The sequence below is a fragment of the Lagopus leucura genome, unplaced genomic scaffold (assembly GCF_019238085.1).
Source record: "Lagopus leucura isolate 7727_CA_CO unplaced genomic scaffold, USGS_WTPT01 Super-Scaffold_650, whole genome shotgun sequence".
NCBI classification, from domain to species: domain Eukaryota; kingdom Metazoa; phylum Chordata; class Aves; order Galliformes; family Phasianidae; genus Lagopus; species Lagopus leucura.
Genome location: NW_024962253.1, coordinates 1,874,646 through 1,896,034, shown reverse-complemented (window position 1 = coordinate 1,896,034; position 21,389 = coordinate 1,874,646). Strand labels below are relative to the sequence as shown.

At 38.5% G+C, this 21,389-nt stretch overlaps 1 protein-coding gene across 3 annotated transcripts in view; it reads right to left on the bottom strand.

Annotated features, from left to right (window-relative positions):
• Positions 1-21,389, bottom strand: part of KIAA1328 (KIAA1328 ortholog) — a 182,112-nt gene that overhangs the window by 15,851 nt on the left and 144,872 nt on the right. For all 3 annotated transcript variants that reach the window (XM_042862349.1, XM_042862348.1, XM_042862350.1), the window contains one exon: positions 16,183-16,291. In XM_042862349.1, coding sequence (XP_042718283.1) covers positions 16,183-16,291 — 109 coding nt within the window. The remainder of the gene's footprint in view (positions 1-16,182; positions 16,292-21,389) is intronic.

The following is a 21,389-nucleotide window of genomic DNA, read 5'->3' as shown; positions in this document are numbered from 1 at the left end:
ACCCTCAGTTCCCCTACCTTTTTACTCCTGGTAACTCAGCCTTTTATGTTATTTTTTCACCGGACTTTCACTCAGGCTTTGCTGCCATGTTACCAACCTGTCAAACTGAAAGGACTGCTTTATTGTTTTTGTCTCTGTGTGCTTTTAGTACTTAAAAAACAACAAAAAACACAGATCGTTTCTTTTAAGGCATAGCTGCAGGCAGCTGAATTGGCATAACTGAGGTTGTAATAATTCTGGAACAGGGAGAGTGAACAAAGACTTGAGTGCTGGGAAGTAAAGAAACCTTTTAAATCATATCTGCTAGTGACAGAAGAATAATTTAGAATGAAGTTTTTAGTATAAAAGAAAGAAATTACAGAACCATGGAACTACCATGGAGTTTAACAACCACCTCTGCAATCACTCTGTTTGTATTGTCCTTCTCTCCCCTCCCACACACCCATTTCTGTCTCATCAAGTCTGAAAGCTCTTCAGATCAGAAAATGAACCTCAGTCTATGTTCAGCACTGGAGGCCCTGATTCTGCCGTGATATTACATAATAACTTTGCACTTCAGAGCATGCTTAGCTTTTATTCCCTTTAAGCACTCTGTCATCACAGCATATCTCCTGCAAGATCTTCACCCTTTATTGTTATGGGCCAAAACTAAGCTGTCATCATATTTTCTGCCATACCTCATCCCCCTACTTCTCCTGCCTTAACAGCCTTTTTTCTCAATTTTTTTTTTTTTTTTTTCTCTTACAAGTTTGGCCCCAAGCATTTTTCCCCTCAAAGCAAGCTCTAATTCAATGAATCATCTTTAAAATTGTGCTTCTTCTTTTATAATGTGCTAAAGCCCCTGACAAAGGGTTTGCATATGTATGGTACAATGAAATTCTGCACCTCCACTCTACCGTTCCAGGTCTTGCTCCTTGGTTTTGATTTCTTTTTCATGTTTCATCTCTTTTTCCTACTGTGCTTTCAGCAAAGCTAGGACAGAATAGCATGGAAAATGCCCCCATATGGAGGCTAGAACTTTGCAGGTACTTTGTAGGTACTAAATAACTTAACAAAAAAATAATTTTAAGGGGCATGGCACAGGGGGAAAGAATGGAAAAAAAAAAAAAAAATCTGCTTGCAAAGTCCATAATCATTTACATGGATTGGCTATCTGCCTTTCTTCACAATCTCAGTCCAAATTCCCTGCTTGCCAGATAATAAATCAACTTTTTGCTTCAATTGTACAGTCACTGGAAGATCTGCAGAGTTTTAGGTCAAGCATTTATAACCATTTTATGATTCCAAAGTTTCTTACTTTGTCATTTAGTTACTGAACTGTGAGCTTTCATTGACTTTCTAAGCATTGTGGCAAGAACTGCTACTAGCTGTGCAAGATTTAAAACCTCATTGAGCAGAGGAGCAAAATCAGGGCTGTGGTAGTTTTAAGTATATATTGGGGTGGAATCGTGACCCTATGGAAGCCAATGGAAGTTCTGCCACTTGCTCATTGGGGCTGGGCTACTTCCCTGTCTGCTGCAATTTGTTGTGTAAGGATGAATAGGTACTGCAAAACCTCTATTTGACACCTTGGAAATGAGATGCCTCAGTGAATGCTTGGAAATTATTTATTTTACCTTTTTCTTTTCTTTTTTCCTTCTATCCTGGTGAAATATTTTATACACAGTCAATTGCTGTACCTAACCACCAACTCTTCCTGTGGATCTGTATTATACTTCGCCTCCTGCTTGTCAGCTTAATTTCTTCTGCTGTGGCATGGAGTGTTTAATAGCAAAATCTAGCACTCAGATTCTTTTGTCTCTTAATTATCTGTGCCCTGTCAGCTGTATCAGTGAAAACAAGTTACCATTAGACAATTCAGATACCAGTAAACACCAACTTGTGATAATATAGAGTCCTGTATTGCTGTCATTACAGAAAAAAACTGTTTCAGGGAGGTTTGAAAAAATTAAATAAGCCCGGCACTTCTAAATGACTGAAAATCTACAGATATCTTAATTATTCTTCAATAGCTTAATCATTCTGAAGAATCATGATCTTGTATAATGGCCATTTTAAATGAGAGGTTTGCTGCTCTGCACAGTTGCCACTGCCTTCTAATTGTGAATTAAAGCATAACTTAGCGTGGCTTTATGCCAGCATGACTAGAAAAATTTACAGACACTAACTCTGGTTGAAATAGGGGGAAAAAAGCAGTTAGATTTCTATAAGTAATAGGAAATCACTCACCAAGTTGTACTTTAAAACAAAACACTAGAGCTTTAAGTTGACAAACTGAATTGAATTAAACCACACAAAAAAGTGCTTGCACTGTAAATCTTACAGGGCAAAAGTGATGGTAGGTTATCATTCTGTTTATTAGCATGCACTTTGCAGAGTTCAGGGCAAGTATGGATACGCATTCATTCCATTTTATGCCGCACATTACTGAAAACACATTTCCCATAAATAATTCATAAATGCATTGTCTGAAATTTCAGATTCCAAAAATATAACGTGGTTTTCAACTTTATGGTTGCTTGGTGTTCAAAACAGAAATAGACAATTGGATTGATGGACTTGGCAACCCTGATAAGAACCCATCAGTCAGAATTGCACTCCAGAGGTAAATGCAAACATCTTCCAGTTCCTGATCCATGGGTGCATGTGTTAGCAGTCCCTTGGTGGGGAACAGGAAGAGAAAAAGAAAGGACAGAAGTAACCGAGTAGTGAGCAGAAAGTGACAGTCAGAGACTTGACTTTAAAAAGCACATTTTTCAGAAAATAGTGTCCTGGTCTTCTCTGGTCATGAGCTGGATGCAGAAGAGCCAGGAGGAAAAGGTCACTTCACCAAATACTGTGATAAGGAGGTAATGGGCTGAAGCTGCCAAGAAATCCAGAGGAATTTAAATTTGAAGTACAGCAATAGTTAAAATGGAGAGAATGGACGTATTTTGCCTTGTGAAAAGCACGTCTTCTGGCCAGACTACACCACAAACCTGAGCTCTGCTTGTTGCTCTGAGATCTTAATTGATAAAACCTCATTAATTGTAATAGCATAGCGACTGGCACAATCTTTTACAACACTTATGTTAGGATAAGAGAAATTAATAGAATCCTGCAGTTCATCTAAAGTCTAACCTCTGCTGGGTGCAAGTGAACACAACTCCTTCTGAAGAAACTTCAGTATACTTCATAGGGTACAGCCGTTAAGTTTTACGTATCATATGATTCTGTATTTTGCTGACATTGTATTTGTAGTTTATGCTCAGTAGCTTCTTTTTCCTTCATCAAGTACTCAGATGCCTCCCATCAGACAGCAACTACTTTCTAGCCAGATCTGCACTAACTGGCACTGCTCAGCTCACCTCCCAGAGAGAGGCACACACCGTTCTGGGTCCCTTATCTAATGAAACCCTTGGTGTCTACCCCAAACAGAACCATCTACTTCCTCCTTACACATCAGCTCCTTGTTAAATCACATTCATTCCATTTTTCCTGTGAGCAAAAGCAGCAACTGAGCTTGAATTCTCAGCATCCTAATGTATTGATTGCTTGGGTGCAAACCATACATGATGAGACAACACTCCCATAAAAATTGTATTCCAGTACCCAATTGCTGTAAAACCTCCTGCTTTGCACTGTTAAACCTCCTGCTCTGTGTTGGAAGGGTTGGGACTATCTGATGCTCCATTCATTTCCAGGTGCGCTGCTCAACTCTCAGGGGTAATCTCTAAATCAGCTGAGATTTCATACATCAAAGATGAGGATACATAATTCAAGAGAAGCCACTGAGATAGAACAGCTGTAAAAAAACACAGTGTGTTGGTGGTGCTTGGTTTAGCATGTCAAAGAGGGGTGATCGCAGGCATGGAGTTGCACACAGCTGGCACAAGACCATGCTGCGTGGCAGAACGTGTGGCATCTTTGCGAGCTTGATAGGGACACAAGTGCTCAATAGGCTTGACACTGCGCAAGTTCCAAGTTAGAAGGCACCCTACAGAAAAAAACAGTAGTAAAGCACAGAGTATGAGGCACTCAGGCCTGGTGTCCCTTGGCCGTAGTCATCACAAGCTAACAACCTCTTTCAAAAACTTTACACAGGTGGTAGGCATCCCACTGAGATAAATTACCTACTTCTGGTTGCTGAACAGATGGGCAGGGAAGTGAAATTTTAGTTTGTTCATTCCCAGCAGTAAGTAGCAAAGATGATCTCGGGCTCTGCAGGATTACTTTTCGATAACCATACACCTGTGGATAGTCCACACTTCTGTCAGAAACTGCATAACGTCACTGATACACCACAAAATAAGGCAGGGCACTTAGTGGCTCACAGGACTAATACTAAGTTTCTATATCATTCTGAATAACTGCAAGGCTGAGAAGGGCAAGAAAGTATTCATAGAGGGACCTCAGCTGGCAGGAGAAGTACTCCACCAAGCATCCCCTAACAAATGCAAAGTCCTGCACCAGGGGAGGAATAACCCCTGGCACCCGGTACATGCTAGGGCTGACTGGCTGAGAGTCAGCTTTGAAGAAAAGGAGCTGGACAAAAACCTGAATAGAATCATAGAATCTTCAAGGTTGGAAAGACCACTAAGTTCTTCTACTCCAACCATCAGCCCTTCCCACCATGCTATTATGTCACATCCCTCACTGCCACATCTCCACGGCTCTTGGACACCTCCAGGGACGGTAACTCCACAGCTCACTGGCCAGCCTGTGCCAGTGCCTCACCACTCTTTCTGAGAAGACATTTTTCCTAATATCCAACCAGAATTTACCCTGGTGCAACTTGAGGCCATCACCTCTCATCTTATTACTGCTACTTGGGAGAAGAGGCTGACCTCCACCACATCACAGCTTCCTTTCGGGGAGATGTAAAGAGCAAAGTTTAATATTTAGAAAAAGGCAAGTGAGGGATTGGAGTATGTGGCATGCAAAGGATGCCTGAGAGAGCTCCAACTGCTCAGCCTGAAGCAAAGGCAACTCAGGGTGATCTTACTGTACATACAAATACTTGATTAGCCAGGGAAAGAAAGTAAGGCCAGTTTCTTCTCAGTGAAAGGATGAGAGGTAACGGGTGCAAACTGAAACACAAGCTGACTCTGCTCTGAGCAAGCAGCTGGATTAGATGATCCCCGGAGCCATTCTATGACTTTATAGCGGTCTATTTGTCTCTTCATAAACATAGTAAGCCTCATGACAGTGTATGAGAGAATTCCAAGGATGGACTGTTGAGGATTGGACTCTGATTTGCCCATACAATACAGGCATTTGCAACCGAGGAAGCTTGAACTGCCAGTGCCTGCAATTGCAAAGCCCCATAAACTAACCCATGCATTAACCAAGGGCTTCTGCACAGAAAGATTTGCAATTCAGTAAAATCAAACTGTCTGCATGAGAAACATGATGATGTATTTAAATATGGGGTTTTGCTCCCTTCCCGATACTTTACCAAATCACTTGAATCTATTCATGTACAAATGCATCATAGTGTAAGTACACAACCTCGTATAAATATGTATATAAATATGTAAATATTTAGGAATATCCATATCCACACATTAAGAAACTTAGTAAAAACGTGGTTAGTATCCGCACCGTAAGCTTGCAAATATTTTTCGGGCAGAAATCTCCAGCTAACTTTACAGCAGGATCTCTCAAAGGAAGCAGAACTCTTGCTTTAAAAAATAAAACTAAGAAGAAATAAAAAGGAGCACGCTACAAAATGAATGTGACCCAGGGACTTACCCTTCTATGCAACAACACGAGCAGAGAGCACAGAGACAGTGAAGTCCGCAGGGCGTGAAATTAAAATTTTCACACAGATACAATGAAGTAATGATACAACGTTACAACCTTGGCACAAAAATCTTCTGGTTTGAGTGAAGTCATGCAATGTTACGGCTTGTGCGTGGGCAGGAACAGTCCGCTGCTAAAAAGTTTGTAACAAAATAGGAGGAGTGAAAGCAAGAGAACTGGATGGGCAATTGCAACAGGGCTACACATCGTGGTGATCCTGACGCTTCTTACGTCGCTCATCACAGCCGCATCGAGCTGCCAGCGCAGGCTCAGGCAAAGAGAGCACGCTTCTCTCTCACACCTAGAAACCTAGGAGCTGAGATGCCTTTGGGAGATAGGAAAAAGACAGAAAGGGATTTGAGCTTGGCAAGGAAGGGAGAGGGAGAGGACATCTCTCTCACTACATCAGTTTGCTGCCTCTGAATGAGGCGGATGTGCAGGCTCCAAATTCCAAGCATATGGATAGGAGCAGGGATGCACAGAGCAATTAGCAGAGTCAAGCTGGGATGAGCAGCAGCTGGAGCAATGCAAAAGTCCTTCTAGGAATTGCTTCATCTCATGGAGTGAAAAAGGGAAAGCAGTGTTGGAACAACATGGGCTATTTGGAAAGGACAAGGTCACGGGAACAAAAATGGGGCCTTTGTACAGTTCTCTGGCAGATCCATGTGCAGGGGCACGGTCGCAACAATAGAACTTCATACATCAGACTGGAGACTTGCAAAGGATGCCATATACCTACACGCTGCAACACTGAATTATCAGATCATCTGCATGGATCAGGAAGCATTTCATTTCCAAGAGTATGAAAAAGCCTGCAAACTCATAAATCGTGAATCTGCTTGTACTTTATGATGTTTCACAGATACCTGGTAGACTGACAGATGTGCGTGCATTCAACAAAATGTATTTATATGTCTGCACTGGGGGGGGGAAAAAATCTGCATTCAGCTCTGCAGCTCATCTCCAAGCACGATCTCATGGTCAGAGGCACACACACAAGCACTACTGGTAATGAGGGGTGTGTGCCACTCACGCTTCTGGAAACGGAGTAGGAAAAGTGCACATAATGATGCAGAGGTCATTCCTGACATGGCATGTTTCTCACCCTGCTGATCCAGGACAGGATACACAGAGAAACATACACCAAAACGCGGCTTAATAAAATCTTTAAGTCTCCAGCTTATTAATTTAAAAAAAAAAAAAATAAAAATTCTCATTTCATTCCAGTGATTTCATTAGGTTAGACTTCTTCATCTTTATTAAAAAATAATCAGAACTGAAATGTTTCAATAAACTCAATTTCTGTTTCAAGTAGTAAAAGATGATTCAATGCAGATGAAGCAAAAATAAAAGTTAAAAGTACAATGGCATTAGAGGCTCTCAGAATCTCACTTAAAAGATTTTAAATATATAAATTATACATTAGTACTCTAGAATGTCTTTTTTGTTATTGTTATTATTATTTTTTTTTTAACAGAAAAAGAACTTTGAAAGCAAATTTCTCACTCAGCTTTCCAGTTGTACCTACCAAAACAAAAGCCTCTAAAGGTTATGGTTATGAAGGAGAGAAACAATATTTAAGGCACTGCTACTAAAATAGACAAAGATAACTTAGTACAGGACTATTTATGGTCAGTGAATGCTTAATTTTCCACTGTGTTTTCGAATTATTTCTCCCTAACACAATCAGACTGCGAGAAATAATTTTGGTTTTTTTTTCACAGAGGGTCATAAATGAAGTACAACCTCATAAGCAATACAAAACAGATCAAAATTATTATATGTGACCCTAAATTGTGTAGGAGCTAGAAACAAGTTGTTATGAGAAATTTATATGCTAAACCTAATCAGTATCTATAATGAAATCCAACGTGAAGAAAAAAAAAAAAAAAAAAAAAAAAACACAATAAAACCCAAATCCTTTAAGATTATCTAAAAGTTGAGGAGAACTTCATTGCTATAGTGACGACATGCTAAAAACCAAAATTACCAATATTCAGTAGCATGTGTTTTTGAAAACAAAATTGTGTACTAGGAAGAGAGTAAAAGTCACACCTTGCAGCAGAAATTGGAGCTGTCAGCCGCAGCAAAGACCTGCAAATTGACTTTAACAATCTCCTTGCTACAGCATGGGGGTGACCAGGCACTGGGAGGTGATCTTTGTAGGTTCCTTCCAACTAAGGATTCTCTATGACTCTATGATTCTAAGATTCCATGAAAAGCATAAATACACAAAAATAGGAAGTAAACTTGCTCGGGACCACCTAAGAGTGACAGAGCCTCAGCAGAAAAGGCTATTCACCATGAAGTTTATGATGCCAAAGAGGACTTGGTGAGCAATTTATCACAAGTAAAGGTGTCATATAAATACATTACATAACAAATCAACAGAATGAACAGTAATAAGCAGCTGGGATCAGTTGGTATTCATTCAAACTTCTGAGGGAGCATAGGGATGAAATAGCTGAACCACTGTTAACTATGATATAATTGCCTAAAACTGCCTCAGTTGTGTGGCAGTGAGAATTGGCAAATGTAAGCTTTATTTTTAAAATGATCCGCAGTGATACACAAATTTAAAAACAGAAGAATGTTGGTGTTTGGAACAAGCAGATTGATAGGAACTACAGTAAATAAATTTCCACAATACAAGCTCGATCTATTGATGAAAAGTATATTTAATTGTAATCCATTGGAAATATCTACTAGATTTGTAGTATTATGCAACCTGAGAGGAAAAATAGAGCTTATAAAGTTTATCTGCAGTACCAAACATTTTCAGCAAATCTAACACCAAAGACTCAAAAGTTTTTGTAAGCTAAGAGGAAAATGGGCAGATAATTGTTTCAAAAATGAGAAATAAACAGATAACATTAAAATTGGTCCACTGGAAAGTGGCCAGGGAGGTCACCCAGGGAGCAACACAGAAATCTGTTAGGGCCTGACCTCTTTAATGCATTCATAAGTGGGCTAGAGAAAGGACAACTAATGAGATGACAATACTACACTGCTCATGGTACAAAAAACAAGAGCTGGAGGTCTTCAGTGAGGCAGAGAATTAGAATATGATGAAGAAAAAAAAAAAAACGGCACATTAAAGCCAGTCCTGGAAATGGGGCACATCTAACGGTATAAAGTGTTGGTTAATGTCCTTAAGCAACAGAGATGCAAGAATTTTTATTGAGTAAGTTATCACAAGCTCATGTGCCACTGAGGAGGATGTGGTACACCTGCACTCCCTCTCCCAGAGCTCTCAGTACCTAAGCCCTTTGATTTATAACACACGTATTAAAATTGTATTAATAACCAAGGCACAGACCATGCAGCACATAGGTTAACCCTGCATTTGCCTCCAATACATAATCAACACATAAATGACAAACAACTTATTTTTAGTTCCACATATTCAGCTACAAGAGGAATAAGATGTCAGTGTACGTTACTCCAGGCTTATTTTACAGTCCGCAGGAAGACAGGCATCACCAAAAGGTGATTTAACTGATCCTAAAATAAGTCATCGGCCATAAAATGAGCTGGGGGTAACTAGCTCAGTTGTCTCGAGATAAGCAAGATGAATTCTACCCTAACTATACTAGCATCACAGTTAATCATCGTTATTATGTGGACCAACCAAGCACAGAGATTCACTGTGCCAGGATCCTTCTCTGAGGAGTTTACAGCTTGAATATTCCAGGCAGGCAAAGGAAGGAGAGAAAGGGGATAAGCGCAGAAGCGATGGGGTGGAAGTATGACAGAGCCATACTGTGAGAGAATGGATAGATGTGACTATTTTGGATATATTATTATTCAGTTCCTTTAAAAGAAAAGAAAAAGAAATAAATATATTTTAAAAATATATTTTATTAAAAAAATAAAATATATATATTAAAAAATAAAAAAAAAACAAAACAACAACAAAAAAAACAGAGTTCTCTTTTGAAGGAGAAGTGAATGCAGTGCTAGGAAGGGAATCATGCAGAACAGTTCCTTACAGAGTCATAAGAGAGTAACCAAGATTGGTCTTAATTTGTCAAGCTCTGCAGAAACTGCCATGACAGCAGTTCCTTGAAAATGTTTAAAAGCTACAACACAGAGCACTCAGAGTTCCAGTGGAAGAAAAAAAGCAACAGTCAAAAGACAATGTTTTTTGTTTGTTTTTTTTTTTTTTAACAAATGGGCAAAGCAAGACACAGAATGAAACTGCAAATACTGAGTATTTTCAGACTAACTTTTCATTGTTGTGATTACAAGTACAAATGAGAATCACATCCAACAAACCAACCTTTGTGTAAGATTTAATGTGGCATATGATAACTGGCAAAAGCAATGGGGGAAAAGAAATGCAAAAACTAATTAAGGTAACAATGAAAATGATGGTAAGAAGCAGACCTAAGAGGTTCAGTTAGCTTCATAATGTGATCTGTACTCTATTCAGCTTTGCTTATTATTACTTTCAAACTACAATCAACTTATTGTCATACCACTGAATGTTGAAAACTTTGCCAACTACTTGAAAACTGACATGCTTGCTGTTGCGCTGAACATTCCCAGAAGTCATTTCCCCCTCTTTTAATACAAAATCCTGTCAGATCCACATAGCTGAATAAAAAAATGTGTAAAGAATACATAGCTGTAATAGACCTCCCCCAACTACTCAACTTTGGAATAAAAGACGATCAAAAGAGACTGAAAGATCCAGTGCTAGATTAATGCAAATATCTACCTGTTTGCAAGTGTACTTTTTGATTAAACTGGCATACATCAAGTACAATTAGAAAGGTTATTTATAACTAAGAAATACATAATTCTGCATTTTAATGAGGGTGACAATTACAGCCAACAGTTGCTAATTAACATTAATCCCTTTGCACTGCAAGTCTAAACTTCCCAATACGATTTTCATTGTCAGCTACGGACACAGAAAACAGCGACTGCAAAGCAGCTATTAGGGGGGTTACTTTGACACAAATAGGTGCTCCTTTTACACACAGTAAAGAAAAAGAATCTCGTGGTGTTTTAAATTTGATAACCTCAAATGCAAATACAGAATGTCATTTCAAAATTTACTTCATGTCTACCACATGAAATATAATCAAGCTTTATCATTTTCAAGGCTGAACCCAATTCCAAGTTTCCCAAGAGCTAAGCTTCACAGATAAAATGAGATTTCAACACAAGTTTGAAATCTTCCATTGTTAAATTTGGTTTCGATCCCATTCCTGGGTTCCCATCTGCATTTCACATCCGAAAGTCCAAAGCTTTCAGTGGTCGTAAGAGAAGAATCCTGTTTGTATCAGTATCTGAAGTAAAATTCCATAGCAAAGCCTGAAGATACGAATGACTGACACAAACTGACTTGCTACTGTAGAATAATCTTATTGCTTTTTTTTTAAATTTGTTCTGTAACCTATCAAGAAAATATTGATTTTAAAAATAAAGCCTGAAATTTCAATCAGAATTTTCCCAAATTGCTCTGCACTTCTATTCTAAATGCATTTCTATTCATCGATTATCATTTCTCTGTAAGTATATGCCATGTCTACAAGGGCAACTGTTGGCCATCTTACGCGGTTCTCTTACTGATAGTCACGCCCCTCTAAAAGAGATGACTTTGTATGCACGTAGTTTCCACAGAGAAATTACATCCATTTTAGTCTTTCAGCCAAGGTCTTTTCAGAAAGAAGAGCACTGTCTATCAGTCTCTTCTCATACTGATCTTTAGCAGGAAGAGAGAGATGGTCGGACACCAGAAATGCACAAGATTGTAATACAGCCAGTAAATAAAGCCTCTGAAAGAGTGCTGAGGTGCTCACCAGCTGGGTCAGGCAATTGGAGTGGGATCAATGTTAGATGTAAGTAAATGAGAAGGCAGAAAAGGAGAATTGTGAGCACTAAGCAAAGAAACCTATAATGCACTTCTTACAAAGCGCTGTAAATTTCACATTTATTTTGTAAGTATGAGATAGATGGGTTATTTCTACATACAGAGGTGCCCAACTAAAATCAAGATAAGTGATATTAATGTCCTGTGGTCAGTATTATTGAACCTCGAAAGCAATAAACTATGAGTCGATAAATATTACATTTGCAACATAGTTAACATTCTTCTACTGTCTCTGGCACTTATTACACATTGTAACCGCAAGTCTACAATACATTATTCATATTTGGGGTGTCACTGAGTGATGGATTGCTGTAAGAGAGGCTGTCCTTTAAATAAATCAACAAATAAAAATGCAAATGTTAACATTTTCAGCCACAACTTTTTCCATCTTGAATAGGGAATGAAAATTTCACATTATATCGACAGCCAGCAGAGAGAACAATTAACAACCTACACTGTGAATAAGAGAGATTAATTTGCCAACGTCTGGTTTTATCACTTGCATATGGAACTATATTGGACTTTTTGCGCTGCTGGCTCTCACGGGGAGTGGGCAAAACTTGTGTATCATATCATGAACATCACTGAGCTCAGCACCCCACTCCAAACACACTTTCAATTCCTTTAAATGCTCATTAATTAGATCTGGAATGGAAGTTTTGCCCTCCTTGTCCTCCTTTTGAATATTGAATCATTCTAAGGGGAAATATAATCTATATCTTTGGCAGTGCTTGCTTAGACACTATGGGAGGAGAAACTTCACTGCATTGTCTTAAGAGCAGAACCACTCTCGGGCATCTGACATGCATAGATCTGAGAGGCATAGGTAAGACAAAAGCCTAAATCTCATCATTGTTGTATTTCCTAATATTCAGCACAACAGATCTTCTCAGTACTATTCCAATGTGCATTATTAGGCTTATAACTGCACATTATATTTTACTTCAGATATTAATTTGCTTAAAAGCCCCTGAATACACATTCATCTGAGATGTGCTGGGCAATTGGGTAAATAGTTTTGTTTTTAAAATGTCCCTAAACACAAATTTACACAATACAATCTGTTTATAAGAACTCCAACAGGCCACTACAGCCTACAGATAATAACACAGTTCGAATACAGTATTCCTATTGCAGGAACTTCTAAATCACTTATTTGAATGGCTACAAAAAACTTCACACCAAGACGATGCATTCAGGTAGTGCTGAAATTCTGATTTAAAACTGCAACACGAAAGCACAGGCTTAATGCAGAAATCCCAGACTATCACTCAATCCCTTAATTTACTTAACTGTTCTTAAATTTACTTCTTGCCCAAAGTGAAAAATGCTGCAGGAGAATTATCTGTTTCACGGGGAGCAGAACAACCTTTGCCTGTGTCTTTTTAAGTGCTTGATTATCCACAGTGTTACAGGACATACTGTGCAAAACTTGACATTACAACTGTTTCCGCGTGGGGAGAGCCTGACAATTGCACCAGGGCTGTAATCTAATTAAATGGTCTTTCACAATGCACAATTTGCAATACTTCTTTTTTTTTTTTTCCTGAGAAAGCATAAATTAATATTTTGATTTAGAACAGTTTCATTTCTGTTTTGTAACACAGTATTTGTCTTGCTGCAATCATTACCTGATGTTACCTGAGGTATGATCTAGTTTATATAACAACATTCTCATTACTGAATGAAAGCATATAAATGCCACTACCTACTCAATTTCAGCTCCCTTCATAGCCAAAAGAACAGAGCCTTGCTTCTAGGCAAACAACAGTTACAGAAGACATGTCCCTGGCCACCAAAAAGCTATGTAATAAACACTTAGAGGAACAATGCTTTAGGGGTAAAGAACAGAAGTCACTCTTCAGAGTCCGAACTTTGCCTATGATTTTTTCAAATATGCAGGCTTTGATCTAGATAAATAAGCACATGGAATAAGAAAGCTTTCCAGACCTGCTGTGCTGTGAGCATATTTTCAAGGGGCTCGTGCAGGTGTAGACACTTGGCTTAACAACACTGGATACCCAAACGTGATGCTTGGCTGTGTTACAAGAAGCAGCCACAGGCAAGCGTTAAAGCAACACGGGCAAACTAATTCACTATTAGCCTAACTCAAGATGCCAGATAAAGAAATATTACATTTTCTTTCAGAGACACCACTGAGGCAAGCTCGTGCACATTTCTTCTGAAAGTCTGACCCTTCCACTGGTCTAGCACTAAGAATTCGGAAGTACACACCTTTTATCTTCTCAGGAACTTACTTCTTGACCCAGAGGTGATTCAGTGAGAGGGAGAAAGCACTGCAGTGATTGTTCCTGAAGCACAAGGTAGCTGTAACACACTCTGAAATCGCCATTGAGTTCTGCCAAGAAAGGCTATCAAGCCAACACATCTTCTACCTGTCATGCCTGCTGATCTAGCAAGCCCACCCAGAAGCTGAGTGAGCACCCCAAAGCCTTGCTCTGGCAGGGAGCTTCTGTCACTTTCCAACACCTTCTCCCTGGCAAACTTTCCAATGCTGCTACTGCTGAGCGCCAGGGTTTGTGCTAGTTAAAGCTGGCACAAACATGAGTTGAATCTAGTCCTATAAATTTAAACAGTCAAAAGTAATTAGATTTACATGTACTGCCGAATAAATAAATTTGCTCTTCGGCTTGGGCTTTGTGCTGCAAGTTTCCATCTCATGCCAACTGTTGTGGTTAGGCTGTTAAATCCTTCCAAATCACGGATTATAATGAACATGCTGACAAACCCTAACTTTAGTGGCACAAAAGCAGCAATAATTCTCAATATTGATTAATTTAGTTAGTTAAACCTGCAGTCTAAGCTTATAACCATTCAGTGATAAATTGAGACCGACCTGCTGGTCAAGCAGGTTTTTTGATGAAGGATAGGATCAGCTTTAGGTCTCCAAAAAAATACTTGTCCATTTACCATTTTCAATTAGAGAAGGCCATGAGTAAGGGAAAGCACAACATGGCTGCTTAAACTGGTCAATTATATTTAACAGCACCAACAGAGAGAAAGCAAGCTGGTGAGAATGGGAGAGAACCCCCCCTAATATGGGATTTTTCACAATTTGCCATCAACTGGCAAAACAAACCTTTAAAAATGACAGCTAATCAGATTTTTTACTGATTGCTTTATCTGATATGATCTAACAGCATATTTCAACAATTATTTTACTCCCCTCTGTGGAAATGAATGGACCATCAATCCTCTTGAATAAAATTCCTTTTTCCGCACAGTTGTTGTATGATGTGAATAATTATATCTACTCCTTAGTGCTTGAATAGAATCTCAACTTATCACTATTAGATGGTATCAAGCAGTACTTTTACACACTCTTTATCCAATATTACCAGCTTGCAAAGGTAAGTCTTGCTTCTAAGAGAAATGCTAAGGCAATCTTGCAGTTTCTGTTTGCTTAAACACAGTTACTTGTGGGAAACAGAGACCAGTATATCTCAGTTCTTAAATCCTCCCAAATTATCATCTTTTCCTTCAGAAGAAAAAAAAAAAAAAAGTGTTTCCATAGCAAGTAAGTACAAATTTGTCAATATTGGTAGGTTATTCACCTATCATATATTGCAAGTTCTCTCAAAAGATAGAAATAAACTGCCAGCTGCTACCAAGTATACAGGAATGATATCAAGAATACATTTTCCTAGTCCACTGGGCCAAAGAAAGATTAAATCTAACTCAAGCCCTCTCATTGTCCAAGAAACATTTAACTCTTCTTATGAATGGCCATACAGTCTTGTCATCCCACTACACAGAATCATCTAAGAGCATAAAAAATACAGCGAATTCGTACTATAATCAGCATTTACACCATTGTTTAACTAAAGATTTTATTATAATAAAGAGTGGAATATGTTAAAAAAAAGTAAGGACTGTATGTTATTCTTCTCGGCATTTACCCCTAGAATTGTAATCCTGTCCTAAAAGGCAAGTTGTTCTTAGACTCTAACGAGTAACAGCAATGCTGTTTTCTGCTTCTTCTTTAGAGCAGAAGTGATAATGCTGCTTTTCCAGCACATTTAGTGCAGATATATAGCATAATCAGGAATTGCTGGCTTAATGTGATTTTGTTGCTTGTCATTAAACAACTCTGGTATAAAATATTTTAAAACAAATGCCATTTGATAAAATATTGTGTGGAGGGAGTACTGGGGGAGTAAAATCTTTAAGTGGATTTAAAGTCTAACAAGGGTTAACACCATCCATTCAAATTATTTATAAATTTATCTAATGCGTCAGTACTTGAAACATAAAATAGTTTCTGTTCTAAGTAAAATTAAAATGTTAGAACTTGGCATGTTCCTGCTTTTCTTATTCTAACAAGCAATTTAAGGCTTACTATAAATGTCAAAAGGATACCTCAGTTTTTAGTTTATATTATCCATCTTGTGCTAACATGAAACATCATAGAAATTCAGCCACTTCCCTGCATCTAGGAGAATTTGATAGTTGTGTTTGCAGAATCTTAAACCAGAGATTACCCAGAAGCTTACCGTGAAATGTCATGCTGGATTGGTGATGTGGCTGTGGTTACAAGCTCTTTGCTGCTGCCCATCAGTGCCGGAGATGTGGCTGCATCCCCCCTAGGTCCTGAAGTTGTCCCTGTGGAACAAAGTGAAGACATTAGAGGCTAGTTAGCTTTCATCAATTATTTCATGATTCTGTGTTACTGCACAGAACTGGACTAAAAGTGGTTACTTTTTTTTGAAGTCTTTCATACACAGTGAAATTGCAATCAAAGAATTTGCTACCTGTTGACAGTACTGTGCATAGCATTCATTTCAAGATGAATGAAATCAGGTCTGCATAATAAGCCATACATTATAGTCTTCATCTTACTGTCCAAATTTTGACAGACTTCACTGTTACCATTTCATACGCTAATCCACAGGATCCAGCTTGTTTCACAGAAACAGCTCTCATATCCTCTTATGAAACCTTTTTTTCTTGTGTGTGTGTATATAACTATTACTATAACAATATGTTGCTTTAAATAAAATAGAACAGCTAGTCCATTCCTTTCTTCCCTTGGAAATCCTCAAATTATAAAATTGTTCAAGTTGAAAGATGAGGTCCTGTAGTCTAACCTCCACTCAAAGCAGAACCATCGAGATCAGGTTTTCAAGGCACCTATATGGCTAGTTTTCAGTATTGCCACTGATGGTGAGTTATCTTCTCTGTGCATCTTGTTTCAGTGCTTCACCATCCTCAGAGTGAAAATCATTTCCTGTAATAGCTAGGCCAAAATTTCCCGAGTTGCAACTTGGTTCAGTTGTCTCTTGCTTGTTGCTGATGGGCACCTTCAAGAAAGGTCTAATTCCCTCTTGTCTACAGTGTCTCATAATGTGACTGAAGAAAGTGGGAAGATCAGTGCTGGATTTTCTTCTGAGGCTGAACGCATCCAGCTTTCTCAGCCTCTACCTGTACTTCATGTGTCTGGCTTCAACAGACATGCAAAAGACATTTGCATTGTATTCAACAACCTCTAGGCAGGGGCCAAGGGAGCAAAATCCTTCCCAGTAAAAGAGCAAAGCAAGTCCAAGACCATCTCATGAGACTGAATGTGTACAAATCTACGGGAACAGATGACATGCATGCCATGGCCCTGAAGGAACTGGTTGATGTGGTTGCTTTGCCACTGTCCATCATATTTGAAAAGTCATAGCTGTTAGATAAAGTCCTCAGTGACTGCATAATGAGAAACACAACTCTCAATTCTAAGAAAGGGAGAAACAAGACCTCGGGAACTACAGGCTGGGTGAGCCTCACATCTGTGCCTGCTAAGATCATGGAACAGATCCTGCTGGAAAACATGTTAAACCACATAAAGTTGAGAAGATGAGACAGCTAGCACAGCTTTGCCAAGGGCAGATCATACCTAACCAACCTGGTGGCCTTCTGCAATGGAGTAAGGGCCTCAGTGGACAAAAGAAGGCCAACTGATGTCAATGACTTGGACTTGTGCAAGGCTTTTGACATGCTCCCACACCACATCCTTTTCTCTAAATTGGAGAGATATGGGTTCAAAGGGTAGACTATTTGATGGATAAGGAATTGGTTGGATGGTCACGGCCAGAGGGTTGCAAGCAATGGTTCTATGTCCAGGTGATGGCTGAACATAAGCGATGCTCTCCAAGGATCCATCTTGGGACCATCCTTAATTGGTGCTTTCTACAAATTTCCTGAAGGTGCATCCTGTACCACTGTTAAAATTGCTAACATTAAACAGCATCAGTCCTGGTAAAAATCTTTGATGGACTTCACTAGCAACTGGCTGCCAGCTGGACTGACCACAACACTATGAGGATTACCCATACTTTCACCCATATTCCAGCCTCCATCTATCCACCTCAGAACTAAGTTTTATAGATACTGCTTACCCAGACAGTGTACATGCAGGTCATCAGTGACAAGTGGAATAAGCAAGTTAGGGATAATCTGATTTTGTAGGTAAAAGCCTCTGGGATTGCTTTTTAAAAATACGTCACTAGTAATGACTTATCAACATGACGTAAATGAAAAGTAAATATAGGGAAAACCACAGGTTTAAACAAAAATCAAAATCAAATCAGTATCTAGCTCTTTAATTCTGTCATGTCTAAATATTTCTCAGCTCTGTGAACAGCAAGTTTATCTACCATTCATGCTGAAATATGAAGCAATGCATCAAGGTTGGAGCTCCAACTTCTGCGCAAAATTTACAGACATCAAAGAGATTATTCAAAATATTATTTTGATTTAAGAAGTATACAAATACATGTCTACAACCTAGTAAAAACAACTGTTTTAAGTACATTCTAGTGAGGCCAAAAAAGAGATAGGTTCTTACTGTCCTGCTACAGTGCACTGTGCTTCAACGCTGTGTAGGGAAAAAAGCTCCCCTAGTGAACAGTTAATTATCAGAGAAGAAAGTTTTAGAAATATTGTGGGGATATATGTTGATTGGGTGTCCTTGGTAACTTGAGAGCATGCCAAGCCATGGTAAGAGTGGGTATGCATACAAAGACTGGAAGCCTCTTGCTTAGACTTTTGGCTTCAAAACTGAATAAGTGAGACTTAGAAACCATTTCAACTGACAGTGGAATGAGGCAGCTGGATCTTAAGAAACCAATACTGAAGTAATAAAAGCTTGGCGACCATGAGAGAATATATTCAATTCCTGTATGAGAAAAGGCTGGCACATTGTCAACATACTACATTCAAAACAAAGTAGATGTATTTCTCCGAAAAAGAAAATATATGGACTCAGAGTGGCCAATACAACCTCAAGGGGACTGTTCATAGACCTACATTTGAAAATATTACCAAGGCCAGAAATGAAAAACAAGAAAAGGGGCTAAGTAATAATATATTGATGCTGTTAGACTGCACAGAGCTAGAACAGGGGTAGCAAGAAATCTTGAATAAGCGCATATACAAACAAAAAAATGTTTTAAATTACATCTTGAAAAAGGCAGACAAGTCTATTGAGGGAAAAGAAACACCAAAGAGAAAGCTGGTCCATTAATATATGGAGCAGATTAAATCAATAATGATCCTAAAATGGTCAAACTACTAATAACTTTAAAATATAGTATAAAAAATAAAGAAAATGAATATTGGCAAATACTGTTTCATAAAGCTGATGAAAAGAAATTATCAAGGGGAAAAAAAGATAGAAAATCTTTAGTCTGAAGGATATATATTTCATAGCTAAACAGAATTAGTTAATGAATTTATGAAGTGACTGGTAATTATTTATGAAAAGTCGTAGAGAACTGGGGTGATGCAAATGACAGCAAATTAATTAGATTTCCAGGTGTTAGAAGACAGTATGAGACTGGAAAAGTTACAGATGACCTAGAGAACTAAGGGATGTGGAAAAAGAATAGACACATTCACCTGGAAAAAGAAACCTCATATGTGGTGTGAATAATCTAAATTCTGATATCAATGCAAAGAGAGAGCTGGAGTAGAAAAGAATAGCAAAAAATAAACTAGATAAAGGCAAGGTACCCACAAAGCAATTACCAATGCCTTCTGAATGGTAACACTAAGAATGCTATTTAACTTAGTGCAAGAATGATTTAAAGTAGGCTAAATGGACTTTTGAGAAAATTCTAATAGCTGAATATTTCTGCTTGAGAAACAGAAAACTAAAGCATAAAGAGTGGAGAAATATAGCAGCCTACATTTTTGAAAGTGTGAACACTACAAATGAAGAGAAGCTGTTGAGTCTGGTTCAAGCAGCAGTGGAATGAAAGTAAGCAATGGGAAATTTAGGTTGATAATCATGACGGAAATCTTTATGAATTGAATAATAGTAATATTCATAATGCTTAACATTTATATAGTACTTTACATCTTCAAAGCACTTCACTAATATTAACTAATTGCTCTATTCGATTGCAGGGAAGAGTCTTCCCTCAAGGGAACTTGTTCCAGATCCTGAATCCCTAAGAAGCTCCATTAGAAAATCTACCGAAAACAAACACTGTAGAAGAAAATCAGCCCCTGGAAAAGTACAGATTCTATGAGATAAAATATTTTTTTTCTTTCTCTGACTTTTCCCCTTACATATAGAAAGGAAAGCTGCTCATGCTATACATTATCATGCAGATACTGCATTCCCCTGAAGTGATACAAATGGAAAAATATACTTCCTTTGTTTCAGTGTAGAAAGATCTTAAGAAGGAGGTAAATAGAATGACTTTCTGTGAGGTTGTACAGAAGCAAAGTGTCCAGTATTGCAGAATACAATCTAGCTTATTTTCCCAGCCCAAAAGCAAAATTTTCCAGGGCAGAAGGAAAGAGAAACACACACTTCTGTACTTCAGTGCTTTTGAACTAGACAAGTTGTTAGATTTTAGTACAAATTGACATAGCTGCTGGTGACACCAATAAAAACAATTTACTGCTGAAAAGATCTAAGACTCAAGGATTGCTTCGTCTGCTTAAAGTTTTGCTGGTAGAACTAAAAAGAAGTTTGGCTACAAGACACAAACACCTAGTAAAGCAAAGGAGTAAAAATTTAGGAGCAAACAGAAGTGAAAGGTAAGAAGCCTTCAGTGAAAGAATAAATATTGACTGCCTAAGCTGGGTTGATCCAGTAAGCTTCCAGCCTGCAAAGAGAGCAGAAGTGCTCCTTTTGCTCCACAAGGCGATGGGGCCAGGTTTTTCTCCTTTTTCTCCTTACTGAACTTCTGTAGTGAGAAAGGAAAAGTGGGCTTGTCAAGAATTACACCTTCCAAGCACACCACTCTCACAGTAAGTGAGCAATCCTGTGGGCAGTAAAGCCACCCTTCATTCCAGCACAGAAATGGTTCACCAATTAGTCAATTCATCTTCTCAAAACAAAATCTAAGAAGACAAAAGTATTGAAAAAGGACAACACCAAAATCTGATACAAAAGCATATGCTGCTGTGTAAGAGACACTACCATGAGTTACACAGTACCCCCAGAAGTGCTGGAAAATTATGCTGTGCTGTAGTAGAGCCTAAAGACCTACAACAGACCTGGCTTTACGGTAAGATGTACCTGGGGAGCCATCCTCTCCAGCCTCAAACATTCACAATTTAAATTGACAGGACAGATCAAGGAATGAGAAAAAATAAACCTCTGTAGCAGTAGTGCAACAGCTGACTGTCAGGAAGCTCTCAGCAGTTAGCACTTGATCTTCTGACCAAATTAACATGTGAAAGTTTGCTGCTAGATAACACC